Here is a 27,698-nt window from a genome sequence, read left to right on the forward strand (position 1 = left end):
AAAAAAAAACTAACTTTGAAAGACTAAAGAATCATGGTAAAAAAGCCATGAATTCTATGTGCAGTATTCCCCTAGCAGTGGCATTCTGCTGTTCTCACTGATCGGTAACCTTGGTCTTGGCTGGCTGTTCTCGCTGATCTTCTGGGGGAGGGGCCTGTTGCTGTGGTTCCCAAATGTCTTTGCCGGAGGTGGAATTGCCCCGCCCTTGCCGGGGGCGGGCTAAGTAATCTGCTCGGGTTTGCTCTAGGGAGCTTTTGTTCCCTGCAAGCTTTCTGTACAGCCTTGGAGGCCAAGAGTGAAAATGGCGGCCTCCCAATCTCCGCTCTGGAGGAGCCGGGACTCGGGGCCCGCTCCTCAGTGAGCCCCCAGAGAAAAGCAGTCAGTCACTCCCATCTCCCTGGTCTCCGGCCGCACTCTGTGCTCACCCGGCCTGTGACTGAGCATTTCTATCTCTGGCACCCGACCCCGTGTGGAGTCTCCAAACACAGCAGCTCCCTGCGGTGTGCTCCCACACTGCTCCTCCCGGGGGAGGAAGGGGAGTCTCCCCAGATCTGCCACTTGTTGGGTCCCTGCTGGAGGAGCACTGGCCTGACTGTGCCGTGGATCATGGTTTATGGCAACCCTGAGCTGAGAGCCCGGGCCTTGACTCCGTCTCTGCAGCCGCTTCCCTGCTCCAATACCTGGGAGCTCTGCCCCACTCAGGCACCCCTGGTCTTTCTGTGACCCCGAGGGTCCTGAGAGCACACTGTCCCGCGAGGTTTCCACCCCCCGCTTAGCCACTGGAGCGACGTCCGTCAGCAGAGTCAACTTCTAAAAGTTCCGATTTTTTGCTCCCTGGCTCTATCACTTGCCAGAAGTGGCTGACGGAGGCCCCCTCCCCCGCCGTCTATCCTCCTGAACATCGCCTCGGATTCACTTCTCCACACATCCTACCTTCCGGAAAGTTGTCACTTTTCTGTTCAGAGATTTGCTGCTATTCTGTTCTTCAATCTCCTGGTGTTCAGAATGGTTTGATCCGTATTCAGCTGAATTCCTGAGACCAGACGAAATCCAGGTCTCCTACTCCTCTGCCATCTTGCTAGGCAATTTGTCTTTTTAAACCTGTACGTTTAATAAAGGTCCATTTTGATCACCTGTATTTCTCTAGGAAATTACTAATTTAATCATGGTTTTCAAATGTATTTGTATAAATACATGGTCTGAAAGTGGTATCTTGTGAATTAAATTCCTTCTGTTTCAGTGTTTTTTCAAACAACTCACTGATAAAAAAAAAAATCAGTGTCTATAAATGCACCATTAACAAATGAAGCATTGATTGCTCTCAGCTTGCATAATCACATTTCTTATCCCAAGTGTTTATTTCTCATTTATCACAGGTTACCATCTTGAAGCTACTTAAACAATGAAAGCAATTTGTGCCTCATGGTAATTAACAGTTTATGGTGTGGCTGGTCTTCCTTAATTCTAGCAGTTCCAAGAAAAAAGAAAAAATCATAAAATATCAAAACAAAATATAGTATATTTAGTCAATTCAGAAGTAAAAACAGTTTGAGGGGTTGAAAGTTTCATCCAATAACAGAAAGTGAAATGCTGGGGGGACTACCTTGGCTGGCTTAGTCGATAGAGCGTGCGACTGTTGATCTTAGGGTTGTAAGTTCGATCCCTATATTGGGTGTAGAGATTACTTAAAAAATAAAATCTTTAAAAAAAAAAATGAAAGTTTCATCCAATAATGGAATAGTGAAAATAAACCCTTAGGAACTTGGATATATTGGAAACCACTGCTTGGGCATTAGCGAAGGAAGTGAATTCTTTCAAAAACACTTTCATTTTTCATATTTAGGTCTTTAATCCAACCAGATTTGCTTTTTCATGTGGGGTGTATTATTATGTTTCAGTTGTTTCTCTAGGGATTAAATTTCTGGATTTGAGATTTTATCCCCTACAGTAAAGTTTCTAACTTTTAATAGGTGAATTTAACTACTTATATTTATTATGATCACTGATTTATTTGACATATTTCTGTGATGTCATGTTTAATTTACTGTGCTTTTTCTTTTCATTTTTTCTTCTTTCTGACCTTTGGTTCGGTTATTAAACTTCTCCTTATTCTCCCTGCCATATTTCTCTCTAGTGGTTCTGGTTTCATTCTTTTAATGATTATCCTTTATATTTTATATGCATGGAGATAAATTAATACTTTCTAAGTTTGTCATTATCATTCTCTTTTCAAATTATACCAAAATTTTAGAAAGTTATTCCCACCCAAATTTCACTTTGTGTGTTGTTTTGTTTCAACTTTGCTTTTACTCATCTCTCTGGCTGTTTTTCAGGCAATAAAGATTTAGCTTTACCCACACGCTGTGTTGATTTTTCTAATGTCCATCGCTGCTTCTTCCAAAATACTCATTTCTTCTGGTTTTAGTTTCTATAAGTACTTTCTTCAGTGATGATCTGCATAGACAATAAACTTTTCCTTCTGGGCCTGAGATGTCTAGTCCCTTCATAGCTGAAAGATGGCTAAGTTGGGATATATTTCTAGACTGACAATAATTTTACACTGGCATTTTTAAGATACTATTCATTACTTTTGGGTCTTTGGTAAATAAGCAATTTGATTTTCATTCTGAATACTTTTAAGACCTTCTCATAATCTTAATGTTTTGCAGTTTTACCAGAAAGTGTTTGGGTTCTGGATGTGTCTTAATTTGTACTTGGATATCAATATACCTCTTCAGTTTTAGGAACTCATGTTATTTTTCAATTTTGGAAATGATTAAACATTACCTCTTCATATCTGTGTCTTCTCATTCTCTAGAGTATAGGTGTTCTTAACTTGTGGTCTGTGGATCCCTTGGGTGTCCAAGAATAGAATTTAGTGGGTTAATGATTTTGAATGTGAAAAAAAAAATCCTTCATTTTCACTGACCTCTAATTGAAATTTAGCATCCCTTCAACTATAAATGAGAGATAACAAACCACAGTAGAATTAGCAGTTTCTTTGATTTTTTTAATCTGTAGAAGCCAGAGATACTTTAATATCACATGAAGGTTATAGCAAGTATCTCAAAATACATTACATACTCTTTACTGCTTTGAAATTATAGTAGTTGTAAGCCCTTTGGCCATATCTTATTTAATTAACAAGTAAGCTCATAAATTGCTATATCACCCATTTAAGTAATGTTTACATTTGTATTTAAGAGTCATTAGTTTCCTTTGAAATTCTGTACTTTATTTTATGCATTTAAAAACATTAATTGTGCATTTCAAATTTTACATTTCTTGTTTTCCCACAGAAATACCAAATCTACATTACAGTGTCCTATTCTCTTTTGATATATGGCATGTCTACTATTCAGTCTACCAGAAGACTTTAATTTTTTTATTTCATTAATTTCTACTTACCTCGTTTTTAAATCTTTCTTTTTCTATTCTGGTCTTGTTCTGTGAGTGTTAATTTATCTCTTTGGATGCTCTAAGCTTAGTGTTAGTCCCTTTCTGACTGCTCTATTATCTCTAGTTCCTCATGTTGACAGATTCTCCCATGTGGTTTGAAAATTCTGTCTGAGAGCTCATCCTCTTTGGCCCTTCATCTAGGTGCAGTTCTCACGGGGACTCTTAACATTTGCCTTTAATGTCAGTTTCCCACTCGCTTCTGCCAGGGTCCTGCAGGGGGCACTGTTCTGAAGCCAGCGTTCACAGGTATTTCTCAGGTTGGGCTGATACAAGGCCTGAATAGTGTGTGGATTTGGCTTCTACAATAGGGCATGATTTAAGACTTCCTGTTCACATTCCAGAAAGAGCAGCCTGCTTTAGGGTTCTTATCGTACTGTGTTTTAACTCCCATCTGTATGCCCAGAGCCCATTTCCAAACACTCTTCCCATGCCCCCCCACAGTTGGCCACAACTCCTTCCCTGTAGAGATTTAAAATACCAGACCACAAGGCATTTATCTGCCCATTACCTCCAAGGGCTCCAGCATTTCAACTCCCACTCATCACTCTGGTTACGAGTTTCTTCGGTTCTGGCACTATGAAAATGCCCTTTGTTTTTCTGGGTTTGTTTTTGTTGTTGTTGTTATTTCTGCCTAGTATGTGTTTTAATGTTTTTTATTGTATTTTATCCAGCATTTATATGTAATTGGGGGCTGAGGGCAGAGCTCTGCATCTGTTCATCTGTCTTGACAGGTCTTTATAGAGTGATATTTTTAAAGCAAAAATGGAATCTTGTTATTCCTCTGCTTACATCCTTTAAGCTTCTTGAATGTTAGATTCCTAAGGGCAGGAAGCCTGTCTGCCTTTTTGCTACTGTTTTTCTACAAATCTAGAAAAGCACATGATAGGGACTTAAGGGTTAAATGACTAAATACATTATTCCCCACACTTTTAGATTAAAGACCAACACAGTTAACATAGTCTAGTGGTCAGCATGGCCTAACAGTGGACATAATCTAGTCCTTGCCTGATTTGCCCAGTGCTGCCTCTAGCTTTTCTTGTCCCAGCTTTTCTTGTCAATTTGTATTTATGCTTCCCAGTCTCTCATCCTATTTACAAAATTTAGACTTACTGTAAGCCTGAAAGAGCTTAAAATCATGAGCAATAACTATTACAATCATACATGCTTGACTAGTTATATTTTCTGAATGCAAAAGTGAATATGGGCAAAGGGCAAGTATACCTATATATATATATATGTGTGTGTGTGTGTGTGTGTGTGTGTGTGTGTATAAACACACAGCTTATTTATTTGGTATATTTCTGGGTCACTGTTCAAAATTTTTTGTTCCTCACATAAGTCATGAGTAAATATTTATATATTTACATATTTGAAGAAAGGGTTGGATATCTAACTAGCAAACTAAAATATAACAAAAGAGAAAAAAACTGAGTTGCTTTATATCTGACTGCTGTTCAGTGTGTTCATGAAAATGTATACTTCAGAACATTCTAATCACAACCTTTTTGATAAAATGTGTCCCAACTTGTGCTGAACTGACATATTTCATCTTCAAGGCTAGAAATGATACAAAGGGGAAGAAATTTGCTATTCCAGAAGCACCATATTATAATATGGTTTAAAACTAGTAGTTGGTCCTATTGAGGTTATTTTGTTGTTTGATGACTGATCTTTGAAACAAACTCACCTTCCTTAGGATCTTCAAATTTACAAATGGATTGCCTGAAATGGACCAGACCTCTACAAGTTGCTTACATGTCTTCCTCCCTTCTTTTCCTTCCCCATCCCCTTCCCCTTTTTTCCTATCAATCCAGGCAGGAAAAATGTAGACAACTAGCAAAATGGGCAGGCAATCAGCAGACCAAATCATCTAGATGTATCTAAGCGTTTCCCCATAACCTAAGCTTAACATAATTTGACCAACAAATTCTATAAATGTCTCTAAGTGTTTCCTTGTACTCAAAGTAAATATAAATTTCAAAATGTACAACAGATCAAATTTTACATATTAAGATGTATGTAAGAAAATGAAACTTTGTTTTCTGTAACAAATAGTGGTAGACAAAAACTTGCCAATTAAAGGCAGCAATTCCTCTGAGCTAAACATCTACTGAATAAATATTCAGTCAGTTCAAATGCAAATCAATGACCCAGGTACTTCTTTCCTCTGGAGCCACTCTGCTTTCTCTCTCCTACCCATGCCTACTCTTAATCCTACCTGCTGTGAGAGAATTACACACTGTTTGGTATCCTGTTCCACTTCATTGATCTTTAAACATTTCAATCAAATCAGCCTTTCAGATTGTTGGGTTGGGTTGGGTTGAGTTGGGTTAGGTTGGGTTGAGTTGAGTTGGGTAGGGTTGGGTTGGGTTGATTAGGGTTGGGTTGGCTTGGGTTGGGTTGGGTTGGGTTGGGTTGGATTGAGTTGCATTGGGTTGGGTTGAGTTGGGTTGGGTTGGGCTGGGTTGGGTTGAGTTGGGTCGGGTCAGGTTGGGTTGGGTTAGAGTAGCTGAAAAATCTTTCAAGTGATCATGTTATGCCACCTGGTGGAAATTTAGTATTTTTCAGGCAGAAGCAAATAGAATTTCTCTGGTCCATATACTCCTGGTTCTCTATGTTTGACTTAGTCACAAGGAGATTCTGATAAATTATACAAAAACAAAGCCAGCTGGGGCAGTCTCCATTCTGTTTCCCAACCCTAACAGTTCAGTATTTTCCCAAAAGAAATCTTCACATGTGCCCTGTAATCCTCCTAAATTAAAAAATAAATAAATACATACAAAACCTAAAGACTAAGCTTACATTCTACTTTATGAAGAGGTAGCAAATGAATGTCTTACCCTTAAGTTTGTCTTCTTCCTGGACAGGTTTGTGTTTTCACTACAAAGTTTTACAAAGTTATTCACAAATTGCATTTTCTTCTGGTGTGATATGCAGCGTGCTTAACCCTGCCATCTGAGACTACTATGTTGGGGTAGAGTTGTGTAATGTTTTTATCTGTTTTTAGAGGATACTAATTTTGTAGATTCTTACTGATGGGAAGTTAATTTCTTTACTGCACATTATTTCTGGATTTATCAATAAAGAATGTACACTATATTAGCATTCAAGAATGACATCATGATACTATATGCTTTGTTAATTGTATTTTCTACGCAAAGCCATTCAATGAGGGATTCCTGGGGTAGCTTTTTTTTAATACTATTTTTTGTTGCTTCTTTCCCTCATTTCAGGTTAGAATCCCCCACACGGAGTCTAAGCATGGATGCCCCAAAGGGTGTTCATATTAAAGCTCATGCTGGGAAAATTGAGGCTCTTTCTCAAATGGATATCATTTTTCAAAGTAGTGATGGAATGGTGAGTTTGGTATATGAAGCTCCTGTTGTATGTCCTGATGACTTTCAGAGCAGACAGAGACTATCAGTTCTTCAATTACCTACTGATCCAACTTCTCTCAATATGGCAGTCACTGGGACTTACCTGTAAATGACAACCATTATTGGTTGTTGCCTCGAGCCCTATGCTTGCTCACATCAAATTATGTTTAAACAAAAATTAAATATGAAAAATAGGAGCTTTAAAAGTCAACCACAATAAGGATAAAATCTGGAACTTCAAGTCCAGAAATAAAACATCGCTGATATAAGCCAAAGTCATAATGAGGCAGTAGAGCACTTGCTACTCAACATTGATTGTTCTAGTACTAGATAAATTCATGAATTACCCATCTGAGTTCAGGAAACCTAACAGGCCTCTCCAGACCTGGACCTGTCTTCTCATTTGTCAAATAAGGAAAATAATATTTGCTTAACTATGTCACAGTGCTGTGAGAAGCAATGTGGTAATATGGGTGGCAACATTTTGAAATTATTATATTAATCTGATATTAAGAGGAAGGTGTGGTTGAGGGAGCACATGGAGGACATGAGAGGCAGCTCATGAGTGTGGACAGGACCCGTCCAATGGCAGGCTGCTAGTGGAATATAAAAGACATCCGGTGAAGCCCCTTCAAGTTGTAACTGAAGAAGTTATGATGCCAAGAGCAGATAAATGCAAAAATGGAAGTCAAGCATTTTGGAATCTCATTACTAAATTATAATGTCACTGCATACTTAAAATATATTACCTTGAAAAATATGCTAATTTTAATTTTGAAATAGCCTCACTTATTTCCGTGAATAAGTTGCCAATTTTATAGCAGCACATAGCCTGACTCATAAGCTGATGTCCCTTATTACTGGAAGCTAGCTCAAAGTGTGGGGATATCTGGCTTCCCACAAGATATATTCCTATAAAGATAAACGAAGGTGAGCAAGGAAAGGGTATGTGGATTGCCAGTGACTAGAGTTTTCTGGAAGAGCAATAAAAAAATAACAACTAGAAAACAAAGTCACTGATTAACCATAAGAAAGGAAAGCAAAGAAGCCAACAAGGAAAAGGTAAAGCACATTAGCAAAAACCAACTAGCCACAGAACCCAAAGCTCTGGACAATAGCGTAAGTAGGTTCTGCGTTTAAAAAAAAAAAATACAATACATATTTCATTTCTTTTACTATGACAGTGTCCCAGACCACAAGGTAAAGCTTTGCTTTTAATATTTTTCCACCCACTGCTGCCCATGGCAGTGGTCAGCTTCCCAAGAGGGCGTACAGACTGCAAGCATCGGTTTATGAAAAGAGTAGAGTTCATGGATGAGAGTATGGAAAATAAAAGAAGAGTCCAAACTTATTTGCAAGGCACAACATTATGCCCGTCCATGACATGCTTTAATTCCTTCTAATAAGGAGCGCCCTGGCATGGGTAAAATTGGGCTACTCAGTGGAAGAGTTCTTCGTTCCCAAAAAGATTTCCAAACCTCAATTAATGGCCATCTGTTTACATTTCAGTGTAACTAAGCTGTCATAGGAACAAAACCCCCAATAGCTTTCATTTAATTTTAGTTGGCTTTAGTCTGTGTGTCTACTGCTTTTCTAGATCTAAGAGAAGTTAGGGAAATGGTTGGCAGCTAATAGGATGAAGTTAATTGCCTCTCATAGGAAAACAAAATCAGCAGAAATTCCAACATTCACAGGTAAAAATTATTAAGATGAATTTATTTCTGCGGCTGGTACTTTATCCTAATGGGGTAGAGAAGGTGATTTAGCATAAAGTCAAAATAGGTCACAAGATAAATGTGAATTAAAACCTTTTTTCAGATAATTCTGAAATGTATTTTTAGTATAGCACATAAATCTTCCTAGCTCAACTAGCACAATGGGTTAAAAAAAAAAACTTCAATTTGGAGAAGGAATTATTAAGCCCCTGCCTGAATGGAAAATAGAAATAGACTTTAAAAGACTCTGATAATGACTTAAGGTGCCTATTTCATTTTCTATGCAGAGAAGAAACTAATCTGTTTGGAGCATTTTGAGATATGAGTTTCACACTATCATGTCCATTCTCTTTTACCACTTCATCTCTCGTTTTCTCCCAAACAGCTTGTGCTTGATGCTGAAACTGTGTGTTTACCCAAGTTGGTTCAGGGGACTCAGGGTGCCGCCGGCAGCTCACAAAGACTCTATGAAATCTGTGTGTGTCCAGATGGGAAGCTTTATCTGTCTGTGGCTGGCGTGGGTACCACATGCCACGAAAACAGTCACATCTGTCTATAAACCACCTGCATCTTCCACGGAGCACCTGCCTCATTTCATTGAGCTTTACAGATGCCGACCTCAAGCCTTCACACCAAGCAACTTGACATCCTGGTGGATGGTGGATAGGAAGTAGGACGGCACACTTTCAAAAGGAACTCAGAAAAATGTACCAGTGAAGGTGTTCTGATGAAAATCCATGATCTCAGAAATGGTGTGCACATATTAGACACAAAAGTCTAGCGATAGCAACAAAAAAAAAGTCTTTATTCCACTAGGTTTATTTTCATCAAAGCCATTGTGACTTTTCTTTTTCTTTCTTGTAGAAAATCGATCTACAATGGAATATTGAATTGCTGTGTGGAATTAATTTATGCCATTCAACTGTGACTATCTAACTCCCCATAAAAGTAGCATTGGTCAATACTAAAATGCCCCCAAAGTTCTGTGTGGTGTTCCCACTATATCACTCCAACCCACAAGTTCTCTCATTTTAATGCAAAGTGTGTCAGGTTTCACAAGAAATCTTCAGGTTTTGAGGGGACTTGGGTTGATCTGATTTTCAGTATGTAGTCAAAGGAATAAATTATACAAAACTAATCATGTTTCCTTTATATACAGTTATAAGCAATAAAAATCAACCTACATTTTTCACAAACTTCAGTTTGTCTTCCTTTCTTTAATCCCCACAACAGCGCTTTGAGGTAATATTTTCCCCCAAGTTACTGGTAATTAAAAAAGGTTCAGCTAGGACAAGTCAGAAGGTCAGATGGTAGCTAGTGAAATTAAACTGAAATGTGACCCTACATGTGAACAGTTGTTTTCATTTCAAAAATCTCTGGTATGTTGTTTCATTCCATCCAAACACCAGCCTACGTGAGAATTGTGTAGATGGGATGATATTCTTTGACAAGTGAAGAAACCAAAGTCCACCAGGATCACACAGCTTGTAGGTGGTGGGACTCCTAATGGCCCAGCCTGTGCATTTACCTCTTACACAAAGTAACAGACTTGATGTTACTTCATAGAATCACTCTCTTCATTTTTGAAAGTAGATTTAATACCAACTGGTAGTATGTGTTGCTATATAAGTCAAATAGGACACACTGAACCTATGAAAACAGGCTAGCCTTGTGTAAGCCACTCACTGACTTTGTAAAGTGCCAGTCATCACAAAGACTGGTGAGTTTGGTTTGGTTTGGCTTGGTGTTTTACCAGTTGTTATAATTAGGATCTCCAAGTAGCACAAGATGTGGTAGGACCAAGAGCATTGCAACTTTCTATTTATAGGATTTATAACTGTAAACATGAGTTCAGATTCATTTTCTGTGGTCTCAGAACTGAGAGAAAGTGGAAGAGTGAACTCTTGATTTCTCATGCTGTTTTAACAAGGTCATTTAACAGCATAGCCCGCTTATAACAAATCCTGGATTTTCGAACTGTTATGTGCATAAACACTTGAAATTACAAAAAAAAATTAGGTGTGTCCTGAGCAGTTAAGAACAAACTCGACTCTAAATATAATGCACCTAAAATTTCACAGGGGGTGGGTGTTTTTAGGTTATAAATTGGTATTCACTTTTCCATTTAGTTAAGTCCTGATTTCTTAAATAAATGTTTGCTTTCTTGCTACAGCATTCCTACTGTCCTAGTAAGTAACACTGCCTTTGTTTGGTCATATTTACTCTCTTGCTCCATGTTTGTGCAAAACAAATGTCTTCAAGCTTGGTTGACACAAGGTCAAGAAAAAGAATCAAGGAGAAATTATGGAGGATAAAACCCTTTAAATCAAAGATGTAGATTTTTTTTCTCCTTTGTTATTTGGAATCATCATGAAAGAAGTTGTTGTGGATAGGTGCCATTCTCCAGAATGATAAGGAATTTATTTCTGGTTAGAATCAAAACTTTTAGATAGGCTATATTATAAAATATATTACATAAACCTGTCTTTTTAAACACGTTATGCAATGTAATTTAAATTTTCATTAAAAGCCCAAGGTCATGATTATGAACATACCTAACGAACATACCTAATGACCTATGTACACTAACAGTATATATACTAAGTGATTGTAGACTATTAAGTGTTGATATTTGAGTGACCTCAAAAAATAGCCCTTATTTCTTTTTCAACTTCCAAACCAGCTGAGTAGGCACAAGTCAGAATGATGAAGATCAAAATGTCAGCTTTAACAGTAAAAAAGTTTGACTTGCAGCAAAATGGACGCCCCTAAGACCCGAATATCACAGGAACCTCTGCCGTCCCAGGGAGAACTGTGGGCCCCTGACTCCCATAGCTCGCCACATGGAAGAGCGTGGACAGATGCTCCTGTTCTGAAGGCAGCCAAATTCAAAGTAAAAGGGTTGAGCTACATGTGTTCAGGTCCTCCCCACCCAAGTCCAGCCACAGGTCAATCTCCACTGCTTTGGGGATCAGTGAAGGAGAGCAGAAGCACTTCTGAAAGGCAGAGCCCTTCATACTAAGGCTGTTAGGTGGTGTCTCTCTAGTTTTTTGTCCCTTCCTTCCCTGATTTAACACATCAACTCCTACTCAGCTTTAGCATTTTGTCCTATTTTAAATTCCGTTTCAGATTTGCTGTTGTTTCAAAACCAAATAAGCTTTTGTATCAGGCGTAAACATGCAGGCGGAACAAGAAGACCTAAGGGCACCGCTAAGTCAAAATCCATTCTTAACTGAATAGATAGCACAGCTTCACTTCCAGGATGGAGTGTGCACCTTCACGTCCCCAACACCTGACGGAACGCCTGCACTTGGTGCCCAGGGGCCATTTTCAAATGAATGAATGAATGGCACTACTTTAAGCCATATTTGATCAAACAAGAGAACGGAAAAAGGCTTTGGGGACCAAAGCGTGAGGACATTCCATGGGCAGTCTGCAGCTTCAGCCCCGGCCGAGTGTGCGCAGCCTGTGGCGGCCGCCAGCGCCACCCCCACGGTCACCGGTCACTTCCCGGAAACAGATCTCTCCATCTATCTGTTTCTGGACGTCTCCTCCTGGTTCTTTCTCTGGTAGAACCCTGATGAATACAGAACTAATTAAAATCTTCTATAATTGCTCTTTTCTACCAGCACTACAAATTTTATCCTTGAAAGCTACAGAACATGTGAAGTACGGAAGATGTCGACTGGCGCCAAGGAAGAGAATTCCACACCCGCACATCAGACCACCAGACCCGTGAACAACTGCTCTTTGTTAAACACTACTTGAACATTTTGCCAAGGTCATCCTTGGGCTCTTGGCACTCCCACCCCACCCCCAACCAACTCCCCACTGCTTTTTATTTTTTTATTCATTCATTCATTCATTTTTTATATTTATTTTTAATTTATTTTTGTTTTTTTAAATTATTTTTATTAATATATAATGTATTATTTGTTTCAGAGGTACAGGTCTGTGATTCATCAGTCTTACACAATTCACAGCGCTCACCATAGCACGTACCCTCCCCAGTGTCTTTTAAGTAATCTCCATGCCCGGTGTGGGGCTCAAACTCACAACCCAGAAATCAAGAGTCGCATTCCCCACTGCTTTCTAAACTACCCGGGCTGCACAGGTTCTCCCTGAGTTTCCTGGCAGATGCTATGAACAGTTCCGCCAGCCCACGGGGGATGCTTTTCTCCCTTGCTCATCTGGCAGCACACAACCTGCTCTGGAATGCAGGAAAGCCTGTTCCAAATCCTTGCTAGACCGTGTGCTACTCAGGAACAGCTACTCCCCACACAGGCTGTTTCCACTTTCCTTTTAATAAGAAAAGGGAAATAGTGGGAAAGCATAAAATAATAAAGTTAGTTCACATCAAAAATTCCTTACCCTGAATTTCAAAATCTAAAAAGCTCTAAAAATAGGCACACCCTCCATATATGTCTGCTGCAAACTACTGGTGGCGAGATCTGACGGGAATTTAGGTGAGGTTATTTATCAGGCCTATGTATTCCAGTTAGGGTGAGTATTCATAGGTTTCACAGCAGAAATATCGTGTTTAAGAGTGCTATCAACCTGGATGGGAATGTTTGTATTAACTTCTAAAATCCAAATTCTGAAATACATTTGGATCCAAGGGTTGTATATAAGGGATTGTGAACCTTTTTTTTTTTTAAGTATAGGAAAAAAAAAACGGGAACTCCAACTAGATCAACTAGCCCAATGTCCGCCAGACAAGGTTTTCTGTGTACATTTTAATATCAAAAAACAATAAAATATATTCCAAGTACTGAATCTGAGTTTCAAAATAGCAAGCACTTTTTAAGACATCCCAGAAAGCTGAAGACCCAGAATCTGGTATGCCCCAGAAAACTCTTCGCCCTGGTCTGCCTAGTTTTGAAGACCTGTGCCTCCGGTATAAAGATGAACATTTTCTGTTAGGGCTCAAGCATAAATTAGCCCCAGACATGCAGCCCCCTCCTGAGGCAAGGTAAATACCAATTCAGCCTCTACCTATGGAAGAACCATAATATTTAATGTATCTACATCCAAATACATATATATGTGTGTGTGTGTGCATACATATATGTATGTATGTATGTGTGTGTATATATATACATACCATATATATCAGCTAATCTTATTCCCCAAAAAGGGAAAATAAAACTCTTAACTAAATCAGCACTTAATAAACCCAGTATATATCAAATACTTTATACTCAATCATAAAAAAAGAATGTGCTAAAATGCCAATATAAAATATAATAAAAAATTCTATCCTCAATATTGCCAATAAATACACCTATATGCATATATCAAAATGTTATATAGGAAGATACTAAGTTTGATTTTCAGGAAATACCAGTTACAATAATTTGATATGTACATTTGCTTTATTAAAAGTATGGCACTTAATATAATAGCAGAAATAATTACATAGCTTCACATCCAGAAGCAATACAATAGTCGAGGCACAAACATTCCTTATTACCATAAAAGTAAAAAAGTTTTCATATGTTCCATAAGCCCTTAATTGCATAAAATTTATATTCAGCATCATTTACAGCCAGCACACTTATATAAACTAATTATCATTACCTTTCATTTACATTCTGCAAAAGAAATATGCCGAAGTACAGTATAGTAGGACACTCAAACAGGATGAAAATCAAATGTCAGTTCTGAATCATTCATGGGGAAAATGCAAGCTGACAATTCCTCTTTTATAAGCTACTGGATATTGTCACAATGATTTTACACTTTTTTTTTAATGTTTTCAAAGTAAAATCCAAAAAACTCCACTAAGTGCCATGTTGAAAGAAGAGATTTTTTTTTTTAACTGCAGCACCTTTTAGACAACGAAAGATTGCATCCTGTTCAATCACGCTATACAAATTATGATATTTGTGGAAAATATGTACAAACAGAAAGCAAATGTTCTAACCATTGATAAATGTTGTTTTGGTAAGCAGTTCTTGGACACAATATTAACATCTGGTGATAAGAACTGCCACCATTTTTTTTCCATATGTTACCTTCATGAAATAGGAAGCCTGTAAACATAAAGTGTAAAAAACCATTTAAAATAAAGATGTAAAGTGCACTCAGTGCACCCTAAGAAGTACTATCTGCATACTCTTAATCAAGTAATATTCAGGATTAAAATACTGTACCATTTTATAAATGTACTGAGTATTTAAGATGTAAAATTGCAACAAATTCATAATCAGATCCAGCTGATAATAATGCATCCAAAAGAGGATCCAATTAAAGAAGTGATCAACGCCAAAGACTTAATTCCCCTTATTTGTTTAAACCAATGATATGTCCAGTGTTTCATTAGCTCCTTCAAAAACACCATGTTAAAAACAGAAAAGTAACTCCATCCTGATCACAGACATACACAGACTCTTATCTAACAAACCGCTAAGCTTTGGTTACATAAAGTGCAGTTCAATAATGTGCCATCCTAGCCATTCAAATACATCTAGCAATTCTGCAGCTCACCATCTTCAAAATAGTTCTCCTTCAGATTCAGGCAGGGTCCTCCACTGATTTTCACATTAACAACAGCCCCGAAGTTCTTCCCAGCAATCTGCAATGTGCTTTATACAATTCTTAAAGAACTGGCAACAAAGCCTAAGGAAGTAGAGCACTTCACATTTGAGTTATGACACAGTCAAGCTCTAGCTCTGCTTTTTTTTTTTTTTTTAAATACCTTCACACTTTTTGTTGTATAAAATTTTCAAGTTTTATGATGATACAGGCAGTACATTCCATCACCCTCATAGCAACCTCAGAAGTGAACCTGTCATTTGGGATCTGTGGGAAAGGAAGCAAATCAGGGTATCTTGTTTTTAAACTGTCCACACCATAAGCCTCCAATGTGTGGACGTCATTTGTCAGTCCTTCAAGCTGCTGACTGTACTCCTCTATTTTCTGTGCAAGTGCGGTGGGCTTGACATCCTTATCGGACTTCCCTCTCATGGCATAGTCAGCAGCGATCAGAGCTAATTTGGTAGAGAGGTGACACTTAAAACATACCCACTCGTTGGCATTTTTATGAAGGTCATTCCTGGCAGCTGAAAAATTGGCTCTGGCTTGTCTTAACCATCTCCGTGCCTCAACTGGATTACCAACTGACTTGAAAGTGGGGGGAACGAAGAACCTCTGAGAGTAAGTCTGGCCAGCTGAAGGTGTGCTTTTTTCTTTATTTTGTTGTTGCCTTTCAGATTTATGGCTTGTTGCTTCTTGATTCCATGAAGTATAAAATCTCTGAAATGAGTACTTGTCTGACTGAAACCGGGATGCCGAGGTTGAAAATGTCCGCCTTGAGGCTCTGTCTGCATTTTGATCTAGAAAAGCCTGTTTCTCTAGTCTGTTGATTTCGTTCTGCAAATGTTTAAACACTTCATTAGCAATGTCGTGATTCTCTGGGTTTTTGTCGGGGTGCCATTTCAAATACAACCGCCTAATAATCTTTTTTCTTTCAGATTCTGGAAGCTTCCAAGCTTGCTCCACCACTGATGTCACTTCTTTTAAGATTTCTGGTAAAGAATTCACCTTGAGCTTTTTGGGGGAATGATGTTTTGAAGAAGAGGTCTTGTGGCTCTCTCTACCGGAGAAAAGAGGAGGGATGCTTCGTAGACCAGGGGCTACGAACTCGGTGGGGCTGGTGGGTGTAGAAGGGGCACTGTCTCTGCTCTGAGAGCTTTCCTCGGGCCTTGAAAACTTATACAGATCGAGAGAGCTAACTATTTTATATTCACTATAGCCAATATCAATCTGATATATCTTGCCCAGAAAACTAGAATTATCAGCATCTTCTCTTTCAACTTCTTGTACAATAATCGCGTATGTGTATGTTGGCTGGTATGATCCATAGATATCACCACCTTCGGCATCGACAAGGTACCCAACATACTCTCCTGGGTAAAAAACATTCATTGGATCCATAAGCAGAGTATAATGGATTTCAGCAGGTATTGGGGTGCCAGGCATTGGAAGTTCAAGTTTTGATGGTTCTGAAGAGTCATATTTTACTCCTAAACTGTCAAGCTTCTCACTGATCCTGTAAATATCATTGCATCCTAGCATTGCAATTAAATATGAGGTGTCAGAAATCAAATTGTCCGTTGCCGACTTCAGCGTCATTGCCAATGCTAACAAAAAGTTAATGTCCTTACTGTCTGAGTGCTGTATGTATAGCAGAATGACTGCATTACCAAATCTCTTCAGAAAAGCAAAAGTTTCACTTCTACTGTGGGGAATAGGATTAAAACCTTTAACTCTTAATGTTGTTTGAAGCTTTTCAAAACAGGACACTTTCAATCCTTCTCTTAGGGCTTTGCAAAGTCTTATGGCTTTTTCTTCATTGGCCAGGAAAGCATTATCATTTTCATGTTTCATAATTCTAATCAGTCCCGTGATGAACTGTTCAGAAGACAAGAGTAACTGCAATCTGCCCTGAAGAGAACACAACGCTCCAAACTGACAAACTTTGGGAGTCTCTTCATCTAACTGCTCTTCAAGTATACTGCTCAGTAAACGGGGTCTAAGTTTTTGAGGAAAGAGCATTATCAATTTAGTATGAAAGCCATGGTCCTTCCCTAAGTAGCACTGGCTAAGGTCAACCAACATCTGCACACCAATATTCCCCTGGATTCTACTTTTGTAATGTGGTGCGTCATCAAACACTAAGATGCTGGACTTCACCAGTCTGCCATCCTGGCTTGGAAGGTAAAGTGCGAGGTCTCGTACATTCTCCAGATCACCTCTCACCTTGACTGAATCATTCTGCAGACTCTTGAACAAGCCAGAAACTACTCTCTTAACTGTGCGCATTTCATTAGGATCTAGCTGTTTTCCTTCAGAATTTTTGAATATGCGGCTCAACACTTCAACATATTGCTTCGTTGAAATAATATCTTCGGTCCCTAGATGTTTAAACAACTGGTGAAATGTGCCCAGTTCTAAAGGTAGCTTGTACAAGTAAGGTTTAAAATCAGATTCATATTCTAGATTTATCACTACCTCCTCGGGCTTCAGGAGTTTCCAACCATCTTCTACCATCACAAAAGCAACCCCCCGCAGTTGAAACCGAAACTCCCTTTTTTCTGCACTGAGAAATTCATATATGCTCCTTAAGACCTTTGCTCTAGTTTTTACCATCTCTTCATCCAAAGTAGTTATGTTGCATATGTTTCTGCAGTTATTAATGACCTTATCAAGAGGAGGATCCAGGTTCACATTAAGCATGCTTAAAACTTGTTCGAGTTGTTCTTGTGGACCAAGTTCACTACCTTCTTGTTCTCTGATACTCAAGGGTGTGGCTTTCTCTGGAAGAATAGGGCAGGACGTCCAAAGGAGCTGGAGCACATCACACTGCTTAAATTTGGGGTTTACCTGTGCTCCATTGAACTTTATGAGAGGAAGTGTTCCATTGACCTCTTGGTACTGAGGATGAAACCTAATGAATTCGGCAGGGGCCCGCTCAGGACACAAGAATGGTATTAAAGAAAGTTCTTTCAGGAAATTTCCAGATAATAAATCCATTCGTTCTTGGAATATATGATGGAGCAGGATATCAACTGTATTTTGCAATGTTTCCTTAGACCAGTTTTCCGTATTAGCTCTCACACTGATTTCCTTAGCAAACTGCAGCAACTGCTGCTGGGAAAGTATGTATTTCAGTCCGATGTTTCGTAAGAATTCCACCCATGAGGTCATAAACGTGGCTTGATTTTTGGGCTTTATAAGTTGTTCCAATTTTTTAAAGAAGTCCTTAGGAATAAACAATTTTTCGGGAAGCATAACTTCAAAAACTCTCACTGTTCTATCATAGAAATGTTTTGCTTGCTTTAGTCGACTGTTAGCATCATGGATTATCAATAAACTTTCCAGTTTTTCAAAAAGTTGTTCCTTGATTTCTGACAGTTCCTCAATACTTGATAATCTATTCTTAAGATAGATCAAGTGCTCTAATTTTGCATCATATGAGAGATTCTCAATTTTTGGTAAAAGGTGTTTCAAGTATACCTCAAGATCATCTACAGGCACACAGCCAAGCACCTCATATAGTTCTTTTAGGTGTATTTTTTCTTCAAGAAATGCAGACGACGATGATTGTGTCCATTTTTCCACTTCAGTTGAAGGGATACTTTTTGTGAGTACATAGCATGTTCCAAATTTTGCAAGGCTCATATAGCGACCACTGATGGATTTGTAGCATGGAAGAGACTTCAAAATTTTTATGTCATCTTGGGACATCAAGTGACTCAAATTGCAGTTGAAATACATCAAAAGGGCTTCAAAGTCATTTTCTACTAATTTTTCAGTTCTAAATGTTGAAGTCTGAACCATGTAATGTACAGCCCTTAAAATGCTTGTGGGGCTCTCTATGTTTGCTGTGTGACATGACAACAGAGGAACAAATGCACTGTCTTTGGAGCAGATTTTGTTCAAGGCAAGTTGAATACAGCCAGCTTTCATGAGAGCATGAAAAACTTTATCACTTTGGGCATTTGGAAAAACTGCAATGTGCATGAGACTCAAAGGAAGCAGAACGTCACCTTCAGGAACTACAAGCTGGTTGGCTGAAACGGTGAACTTCATTCCAGGAAGCAAGGCCCAGTCTTTTAGGGTATCAACAACAATGTCAAATGTTGGTTGTGTTTCTTCTTGATCTTCTTTCACATTTACAGACTCGCTGATGAAATGCCATGCATTCTTAAGCCAAGACTCACTTGCAAAATTGTCCTTCCACTTTGTACAATTTTTGGTCTTATACTCACGAGGCAGCACAGAGGATAACAAATCCGCAAAGCTGGAAATGTCAAACACTTTTGCCACCTTACAGTTCAATAAAATACTACTGTATTTCAAATATAACGTATTCATGAACAAGTCTTTGCGGGATGGAATCAACTCATGATATGTTGTCAGAAACTTGGGTCGTTTCGCATCAAAAGTTTGCAAAACACTGTCTAGTGTAATGAGAAGGGGCAGTCCCTCCACTTCAATTTCATTTTCTTCTGCATCCTTAAAACAATAGTCCACTAAAAGTTTTAAACTATGAAAAAGCTTTAGGTTAGTCTGCTGGAGGCGACAAGGCAGCTTCCCAATGTGGCAGTTGGTGTCAGGAGAAGAAAAGGTCATTAAAAAAGCCCTAACATCAGCAGGAGTGACGTAACTGACAGGAATATCTGCGTCTATAAGACAGTGGTATAGATTGGCAGTTTCATCACAGTTATAAACCAAGTTGAAACCAATTTCTAAAAGTAGGTGTTTTAGTCTGTAGACATTCTCCGCTACAGTCTTGCGGGTTGTGATGTTATAATCTGCATTTTTAAGGTGTTGTAATTCATCCTGCAGTAAGTTGTCAAAAAACGGTCTGATTTTATTTGAAGTAGACATATTAATCCAGGTAATTATAACTGCAGAGTGTAAATCTGAGCCATCAATATTTGGAGCCCGTACAACAGGGAGAAGACGTTTCATGTCTTCATGAATGCAACTGTAAAGAGCTTTCACTAGACAATATAAATCTGGTTGTAGGTCAAGCCTGTTAACTGGGAAAAATGATAAAAACTTCTTTAAAGTATCCTTTACAACATGAATAGGCGTGCTCTGTAAAACTGATAATGTTGGGTCAGAACCAGGGAAATAGCGCTTTTTCAGCTGGATTAGTAATTCAACGTATGCAGGCGCTATTAATGCTGTCATTAAACTGTTATTCCAGTCACTGCGAACACCAACTCCATTATCGTCCCGCCACAGATTTCTCCTGGCTGAATCTAGAGCAAAATGGCCATTCACATGAAATGGTAATCCCGTCTCCAAAGAGAGGGGCAAGAAACAGAAGGCCCTGTGGGGCTTTTTATAGTTGTGAGTAATGCAGGCAGCAACTCCGCCACGTGGGAACAGAGTGATATCTTGGTTCTTGTGAGCCGATATAACACTCTTTGACACTTTTTCCATACTTGAAAAACCTGACCTATTACAAATGAGCCATGTAGTAAGATTTCCTTCGGAGTCTTCAGTATCCATAGTATAGGTTATCTGTTGAACTGGTATGTCTTTGAGCTGTCTCTTTTTAGTAACACTATCGATGACAGATGCATGAAATTGCTTCCTTTTCAATCTGTCCCCGTCAGTGATTTTGCCCTTTACAGAATACAGCACATTCAGAGCTCCAGTACCTTTATCTATTTCACAAATAGAAATCTTTTCCATGTGGTTAAGAAACATTAAAAGTTCTGCCCCATCTGACCGCAGTTTGTCCAAAAGATTCTGGACCATTCTATCTGATGATGGAACTGAAGAAATTTCTGAAACCTTTGCCATTTCTGCATTACGAAGAGGAAATCTAAACATTGTGCAATTATCCAATTTAAAGTGAGTTCCCAGATAAAGATCCAGCACATCTGAGAACTGTGTCCGAAAATCTGCATCCAAATCTCTGAACATGCGTCCAGGACTAACAGATGTGGCTCCTGGTGCATATCTGGCATGAGGATCAAAAATACACAGGATGTCATTGCCAGAAATAAAAGAAGGACAGTCTGTAATATGATACACAGAATTGAATCCTATCCCATACTGTCCAGTTTTACAAGGATTTCCTTCTTTGGTGCCTTTTCCAAGATTCTGAATTCCTCTGACATCATCTTCTGTAAATGGTTGGTTGTTGTACACACAGAGTGCTGGCCCTTGCAGTGGGGCCCACTTATCATCAAATATTCTATCAACTGGATGCTGTCTAGGATCAAACACAAAACAGATTTCTGTGGCCTTTGCATCATCAGCATTTTGAAGAAGTTCCTTCAACATTTCCTTTTCTGAAGGATAGGCGTTAAGGATACTCTTAATTCTGCTGGTCAATTTTTCTTTCTGCCCAAATTCCGTGCCAAGCGTGGTAAAACAGATGTTGGATGCATACCGCTCTAAGGCTTTATGTCGCTTTGGGACTGCTCCTAGCTTTACGGCTACTTCCCTGGGTATATCAGCATGACAGTATTTTACGGTGGTGTCCTTTACTTTTATCCAGGGACAATCGTTGTAGCATAAAGATTTAGCAGGGAGAAGCTTAAGATTAGTATCTGGCAGTAATATCTTGCCATAATTTTTCTCACAAAATTCTTGTTTCTTTTCTCTGATGAGACTCCATATTCCTTCACTAATTATTCGCCGGCAAAGCTGAAAATTCTCTTCTGTTATTTGCTTTGTTCCTTTCTCTTGATCAATAGATTCCAAAACAAGGGCAAAATCTTCAACAGTAAATGACTGCCTCACACCCATGCTTTCAAAAAGTTCACGGAAATTATTTTTGTACTTATTAGGCAGCTGATAAAGGTATGGTGCAGCTTCAAAATTCAAATGAAAAGAAACTTTCTCCGAGTCAACATATGCATTCTCAACTAGGATGAAGCTGAAGGGTTTTAACTTTTCAACAATTGATAATTTAATGATTTCATTTTGCATCATTGCGTCATGAAGATATTTGTAGCAGGCATTGGTGATATTCTCCTGGTATAATGTAATTCCATCATCAACTGATTTTGCAACTTCTTTCAATTGGTTCACAACCAGATCAACTGTTGGCTTCCTTAGTAGCCCCAAAAACTCCTTAACAGCCAATGACACTGAACCACAACCTCTGAAGGAATGTGAGTTTTCATTTAGAATTGGTTGCAAGAGACAAACTATATCTTGATGCTCAGCTGTATAAAGGTCAGTTGCTGCAAACATAGTTTCAGGCTTAAAACTGTTCCCTTTCCAGTCCAAAGAAAATCCTGCTGGCTTTGTTAGAAATGGAAGGAAGGGGATTGTTTGATATTTTGTGGCAAAATCCTTTGCTCTAGGATCCCTTATTTTTAGTTTTTCATCGATGAGACTTAACAGGATACTACTTCTTAGACAAGCAGCAGCATGATCACTTTTATTAATTTCGGCCACGGATTGTGCCCGTTCCAGCATGTCATCCCATAAAATGTCATCTTTTGCCATGCCTAACTGAACCAGCTTAATCAAAATAATAGGATTAAGATAATCCTGAGTAGAACCATAAGGAAACCGTCCATCTTTAGTATCAAATAACTTTGCAACTCGTCCTTCAGGGTGGATTAACCTTGATGGTAAAACCAAAGGATGCCCCTCTAAAGAGCAAGGAATACAGGGAGTAACACGAAGAATTCCTGAGAATTCATCAATTTTTTCATTTAGAACAAAATTCATTAAAGGATCTCTGAGTTCTGCTTCAATTTCTTGAATATTTGGGAAAAACACTTCTGAAAAAAACTGCTTCTCTGAAAATGTATTTTCAAGCAGTATCTGTTTGCAGCCAGCTTCTTCAAATCCTGATTTTACTGAAGAAGGAAGTTCAACAGCACAAAGGTTTTTTGACCCAGTCTTCTTGAGGTATTTCAAAAATATCTTGAAGGCTGCTGGACCAACATCTTTTCTTTTAAGTATAGAGTCATCTAGAAATCTCACATTCTTCATGGAAACCCACGTGGATCCATCAGAGAAGACTCTGGTCAATTCTTTCCCTTTTCCATGAGCTATATCTTCATAAAATCCTTGGCAAATTACAGAAAAATCATCATGAACTAATTCAGGATCAGGCCACACTGAGTAGTAAGTATAATCCATTAGTTCCCCATTAGTGGCCAAGTCACGCAGGACACTGAGCGCCTCCAAGTAAGCTTTCACAATAACGTGCCTCATGAAGGTGGTATTCCATCGTCCTTTTGTGTCTGTCTTCCAGATTTCTTTTCTATTTGAAGTAACAGCAAAACACCCATTGATGTGAACTGGCAACCCTGTTTTGATTCGTAAGGGTAAATAGCAAAATACTTCTCCAACATGTGGTTTCACAGCCCACTTCCGGTCCTGGATTTCAGACAGCAGAACTCCCACTGCCCCACAAGGAACCAGCCCTAGTCTTCGTCCACTTTCATTCAGGGAAAACTTGAGAGCCTCTCCTGTATCCATGCAGGTGCATATAAGCCACGTGGTATACTCTACTGTTTTTTGTGGCAGCTCATCTGATGGCTTTTTCAATTGGCCAGACTTAGCCATTTCAAAGAGAGCAGTTAGGTCATCATCCGGACCTCTGAAAAGTGGCGACTGTAAATCAGCAATCCTTCTGAACACGTGGTGAAATTCTTCAACTGTGATCTGAAGAATGCAAGATGACTTTGGCGCATCTGCAGGAAGCTTTTTATTACTGCTGGTGCAAGTCTTCATGAGCCTAGCAGCTTCTTTTAAAACACTTAAGACAGGTGTGCTCAATGCTTTGGAAGAGCAGGGTTTTTTTTTAATTATTACCGTGTCTTGTGCCAAGTTGGGATTGGTTTCCTCAATTTTCAAGTACTTCAAGTACATTGAGTTCACACTCTGAGTGAAAATGATAAGCCGGTGTCCACAGAGACTAAATTCATCCACAAGAGAATAAATATCTGCTGTATTGTAGCAGGTACTACTAACTTCACTCACTTTCGCTTCCTGTTGAGTTCTAAAGGACAGTCGGAAAAGAGTTCCACTGTAGCTGTAAGGTGCTTCTACAGTCAAAGGTAACTGACAGCCAAAAACATCTATAAATGGTTTGAACTGATTAGGAAATTTCCTCAGTCTTTTCTGTTGTTTACTCCAATTAATTTTGATCCCGGGATTAGATTTGTCTTTAATGTGTTTACTGATGTGGTTTATGTTTGGATCGAACATTATCATGAATTCTCGACTCATGATGATGGGAATGTCGGTGATATGGTACACGGAATTAAATCCAAGACCAAATTTTCCAACTTTGTCAACCTCTTCCCTCTTTAAAGATTCTCCTAGCCTAGTGATGTTCACAAAATCTGAATCTGAGAACTGAGAATTATTGAATGACCACAGAGCGGGTCCGTGGCAAGCCGCCATGCCTGGGTCCAGCAGATTCTCTCGAATGTCCATATTTCTTCGCATATCAATCATGAAACTGCATTCTGTTGCATTTGCATCGTCAGCATTTTGAAGTAGTTCTTTAAAAATGTCTGACACTGAAGGGTATTCTTCCAGAATATTTTTAATTCTTACAGTAAGTGGCTCCCTCTGCCCTGACTGCTCAAATCCCATGTTTTCAGGATTAATCAGTCTTGTGCTAAGGCAAGGTACTTTCAGCCATTCTGCAGTTTTCATAGGTATGTCCTCATGCACCAGAATGATTGGTTCCACCGAATCTTCCAGTAAGTCATTGAGGTCATCAACTTTGATGTCACAATAACAGCATTCATGAATTGGTTTCATGATAAGTTTAGAAGGATTTTTGCTATGATGTATGGGAACCGGTGTATTGGGGCTTGCTGGAATCTGATTGCTGTAAAGCCATCTGATGATATTCAACATAAGATGAAGATTTTGTTTGCTTTCTTGATCACTGAGATCTTGGTCACTTTTGAGATACACCTTCTGAATGACCATGGAAATATGATCTGATGTCAACTCCTCTATCGAACCACAGACCTTAAAGAGTTGGTGGAATTTTGCCATGGTTTTAGGCACACTATGCAAATAAGGCTGAAGGTCAAGATCATGGAATGGTTTTATCACAGCTTGGGCAAGGGGACAAAATTTTTTGCCAGTCCAAACCCATGGAAATGTTAAGGCTCTGAAAGCATCCTTCCCTTCATTTAAATGATCATGCATGAATCCATAAATTTCAAGCAAAATGTGTTGAAACTGATAGTAGTCTTCATCACTAAAGGTTTTCGAAGTATACCAATCAACAACAATTTTAAAGTGTTTTAAGACAGCACTGATGCTAGGTTTGGTGAAGATCCCTAAAGCTCTCTCCAGGTTAATATGGACACTCTCAACAAGGGGAAGTGACGAGCCAACCAGAATCGCATGGGCTCCATCACACATATCTGGTGGGGCACAAAGGTTATAGACGTCTCCCTTCCAGACTAAAGAGCCTGGATAGTTTGGTGGCCTTTCCTTGCAAGCTGGAACCCATTTTATTTTCTTCAGGGTCATCTTTCCTTCAGACGACTGTAACAGTGTATGATTCTTGTTTAAAACCAGTAAGAGTGTTTTGGCTTTCTTTAGAAGAACATCCTGATTTGGACAAGAACTGACCTGTAAGGCTTCAATTTTTTTTGCTACTTGCACAACATCATTCTCTTGGAGACTGGCTTCGTTTTTTAGACCAATCTGTCTTAAAGAGTGAAGAATATCTGATGAAGTAAAAACTGAAGGTGGGAAGCAAGTTTCCTCTTCACTATAAAAGAGATCCTTTAGTACTTCTATATCAGGATCAAAGAGTTCACTGGCTGACACCATCCGTTCCTGTGAAATCTGAATGAATTTTAATGGCATTAACCAGTCAAGCACATTTGGATTCTCATTTTTCAGAGAGGACAGATTCTCAAGGGTCCATAACATAAGGTGTGTTACCTCATCGTGTGAATAAAATGCATTTTCAATATCTTTTAAAATGAGCTTTAGGCAATTAGTGGTCTTTAACTTCTCTATTTTCAACATGTTTGCCAAGCGAATAGTAGCTTCGTCGCTGCTGTCTATTACTGAAACAGAGAGTCGGAGATCTGGAGGAAGTTTGGCAGTATGGTGCAAGACCTTACAGCCTTTTAGTTTTGTGTAAGAGGAAATTCCCTGATCAGATAAATGGTTAATTCGCTTGAATATCGGCAATTCCTGAATTATTCTTTTCTCTTTTTCACTGCTATCAGTTAGACCAGCTAAAAACTTCCTTAGGGCCTCTTTGTGTGGGGGAAGTAGCGAAGCTATCTGATTACACAATTTTGGCAACGGCAACTTCTCCATTATCTGCAGAACAGCACTCGGTAATGGTGAGTGAATGTATTTTTTAATAAGTGGATGCTGTATGGAGGCATCTAATTTTTTAAGGACAATCCCTCCAAGTTTTTGTACAATGTCTGCTAAAAATTCAGGAAGCTGTGCTTCAGATTCATCATCTAAAATGACTAATGATGGAATCCTGAGTCTAACGAGTTCCACACACGTCTGACCTTCGCCTAGTGTAGTTCTGGGGAGAAGTGGCATCTCATCAAATAAAGTCAAATCCTCTGAAAAATGTATATAGAGATTCTTCCAAACCATTTTAAGCCATGAAACAGATGGGTGATTTTTGTCTTCATCAAATGGGTACCACTGAACAATCAACTCTCTGCCAGGCCAGAATGTATTCATTACTTCTTTGATAAGACGTGCAAATCGTTCTGGATTTAGAAGCTGCAGCTGAGTACATGGTCTCCCTGTAAATCACACACAGAAATGTTATAAATACATGTAACACTCTACTGTAATTTACTGAGCTTTCTATTCTTGCAGATTACATAGTACAACAAAGCCATTTTTAGAAGATTTAAGTACACTGTAAAAATGCAAACATTCAGCATACCTGGGCTAAAATAATTTTTATGTAACGACAGAGAATCTACAGATACACTTATATTTACAATGACTTAAGGGAGAAATAATTCTCTTTGCAAAGTGCTTATTTTAAATAAATATTTAAAATGCATTTGGGTGTATTTTTAAAATTATCCTATGATGTTTTACAAATGGAATCAACATGGAAAGTGATTTTTAGTGGTTATCTGTCCACAAATAAAAACATCAAAGAAAATGTAGCTAAAGCTTAACTAAGTACCATTCTATTTAAGGGTAAGCAATTTGTAAGCAAACCCAATATGAATTTCCTTCCTTCGTGTTTCCAGGATGGGAACATGGCTGCACAGGATGAAGAGAGGGGCATGAGACTGAAGTCCCTGTCTCAGATGACCAACACTCTCTGAAGCTGAGGCAGCAAGGGGACTTACAGACTTTCCTTCCACTCACTAAAACTAGATGTGTAAGGTAGGTGTCACCTGAATTCTCTCTGGAAAAAGGATGGGGATGAAGTTCTGGTCCCAAGACTGCTCCATTTACATGCCCAAGTAGGGACGATATTCACAGCTTTTCCAAAGAAGCTTTTACCTAGCTACTTATTACTTATTATACTCTTCGGAGCCCTGGGATTTTGCAGAAATGCCTCAGGGACAAGGGATGGGAGCAGGTGGGCACTGCTGCGAAAGTGGGGCTTGTCCCCCACCAAGCAACTCTACTTCTAGATGTTTTATAAGTGAGGAGACTAGTAAGA

The 27,698-nt window shown here is 38.9% G+C and overlaps 2 protein-coding genes across 8 annotated transcripts in view; one reads left to right on the plus strand and one right to left on the minus strand.

Moving 5' to 3' along the window:
• The window catches only part of SGCG (sarcoglycan gamma), a 119,626-nt gene extending 109,879 nt beyond the window's left edge, over window positions 1–9,747 (plus strand). For all 6 annotated transcript variants that reach the window (XM_081814739.1, XM_081814736.1, XM_081814735.1 and 3 more), the window contains 2 exons: window positions 6,693–6,816; window positions 8,937–9,747. In XM_081814739.1, the coding sequence (XP_081670865.1) occupies window positions 6,693–6,816; window positions 8,937–9,110 (298 nt within the window). In that variant the 3' untranslated portion in view covers window positions 9,111–9,747. The remainder of the gene's footprint in view (window positions 1–6,692; window positions 6,817–8,936) is intronic.
• Window positions 9,748–13,907: 4,160 nt separating this feature from the next.
• SACS (sacsin molecular chaperone) overlaps window positions 13,908–27,698 on the minus strand; it is a 47,781-nt gene continuing 33,990 nt past the window's right edge. For both annotated transcript variants that reach the window (XM_081814728.1, XM_081814729.1), the window contains one exon: window positions 13,908–26,811. In XM_081814728.1, coding sequence (XP_081670854.1) covers window positions 15,254–26,811 — 11,558 coding nt within the window. In that variant the 3' untranslated portion in view covers window positions 13,908–15,253. The remainder of the gene's footprint in view (window positions 26,812–27,698) is intronic.

The sequence above is a fragment of the Leptonychotes weddellii genome, chromosome 3 (assembly GCF_054177405.1).
Source record: "Leptonychotes weddellii isolate Sample4059 chromosome 3, ASM5417740v2, whole genome shotgun sequence".
Lineage (NCBI taxonomy): Eukaryota > Metazoa > Chordata > Mammalia > Carnivora > Phocidae > Leptonychotes > Leptonychotes weddellii.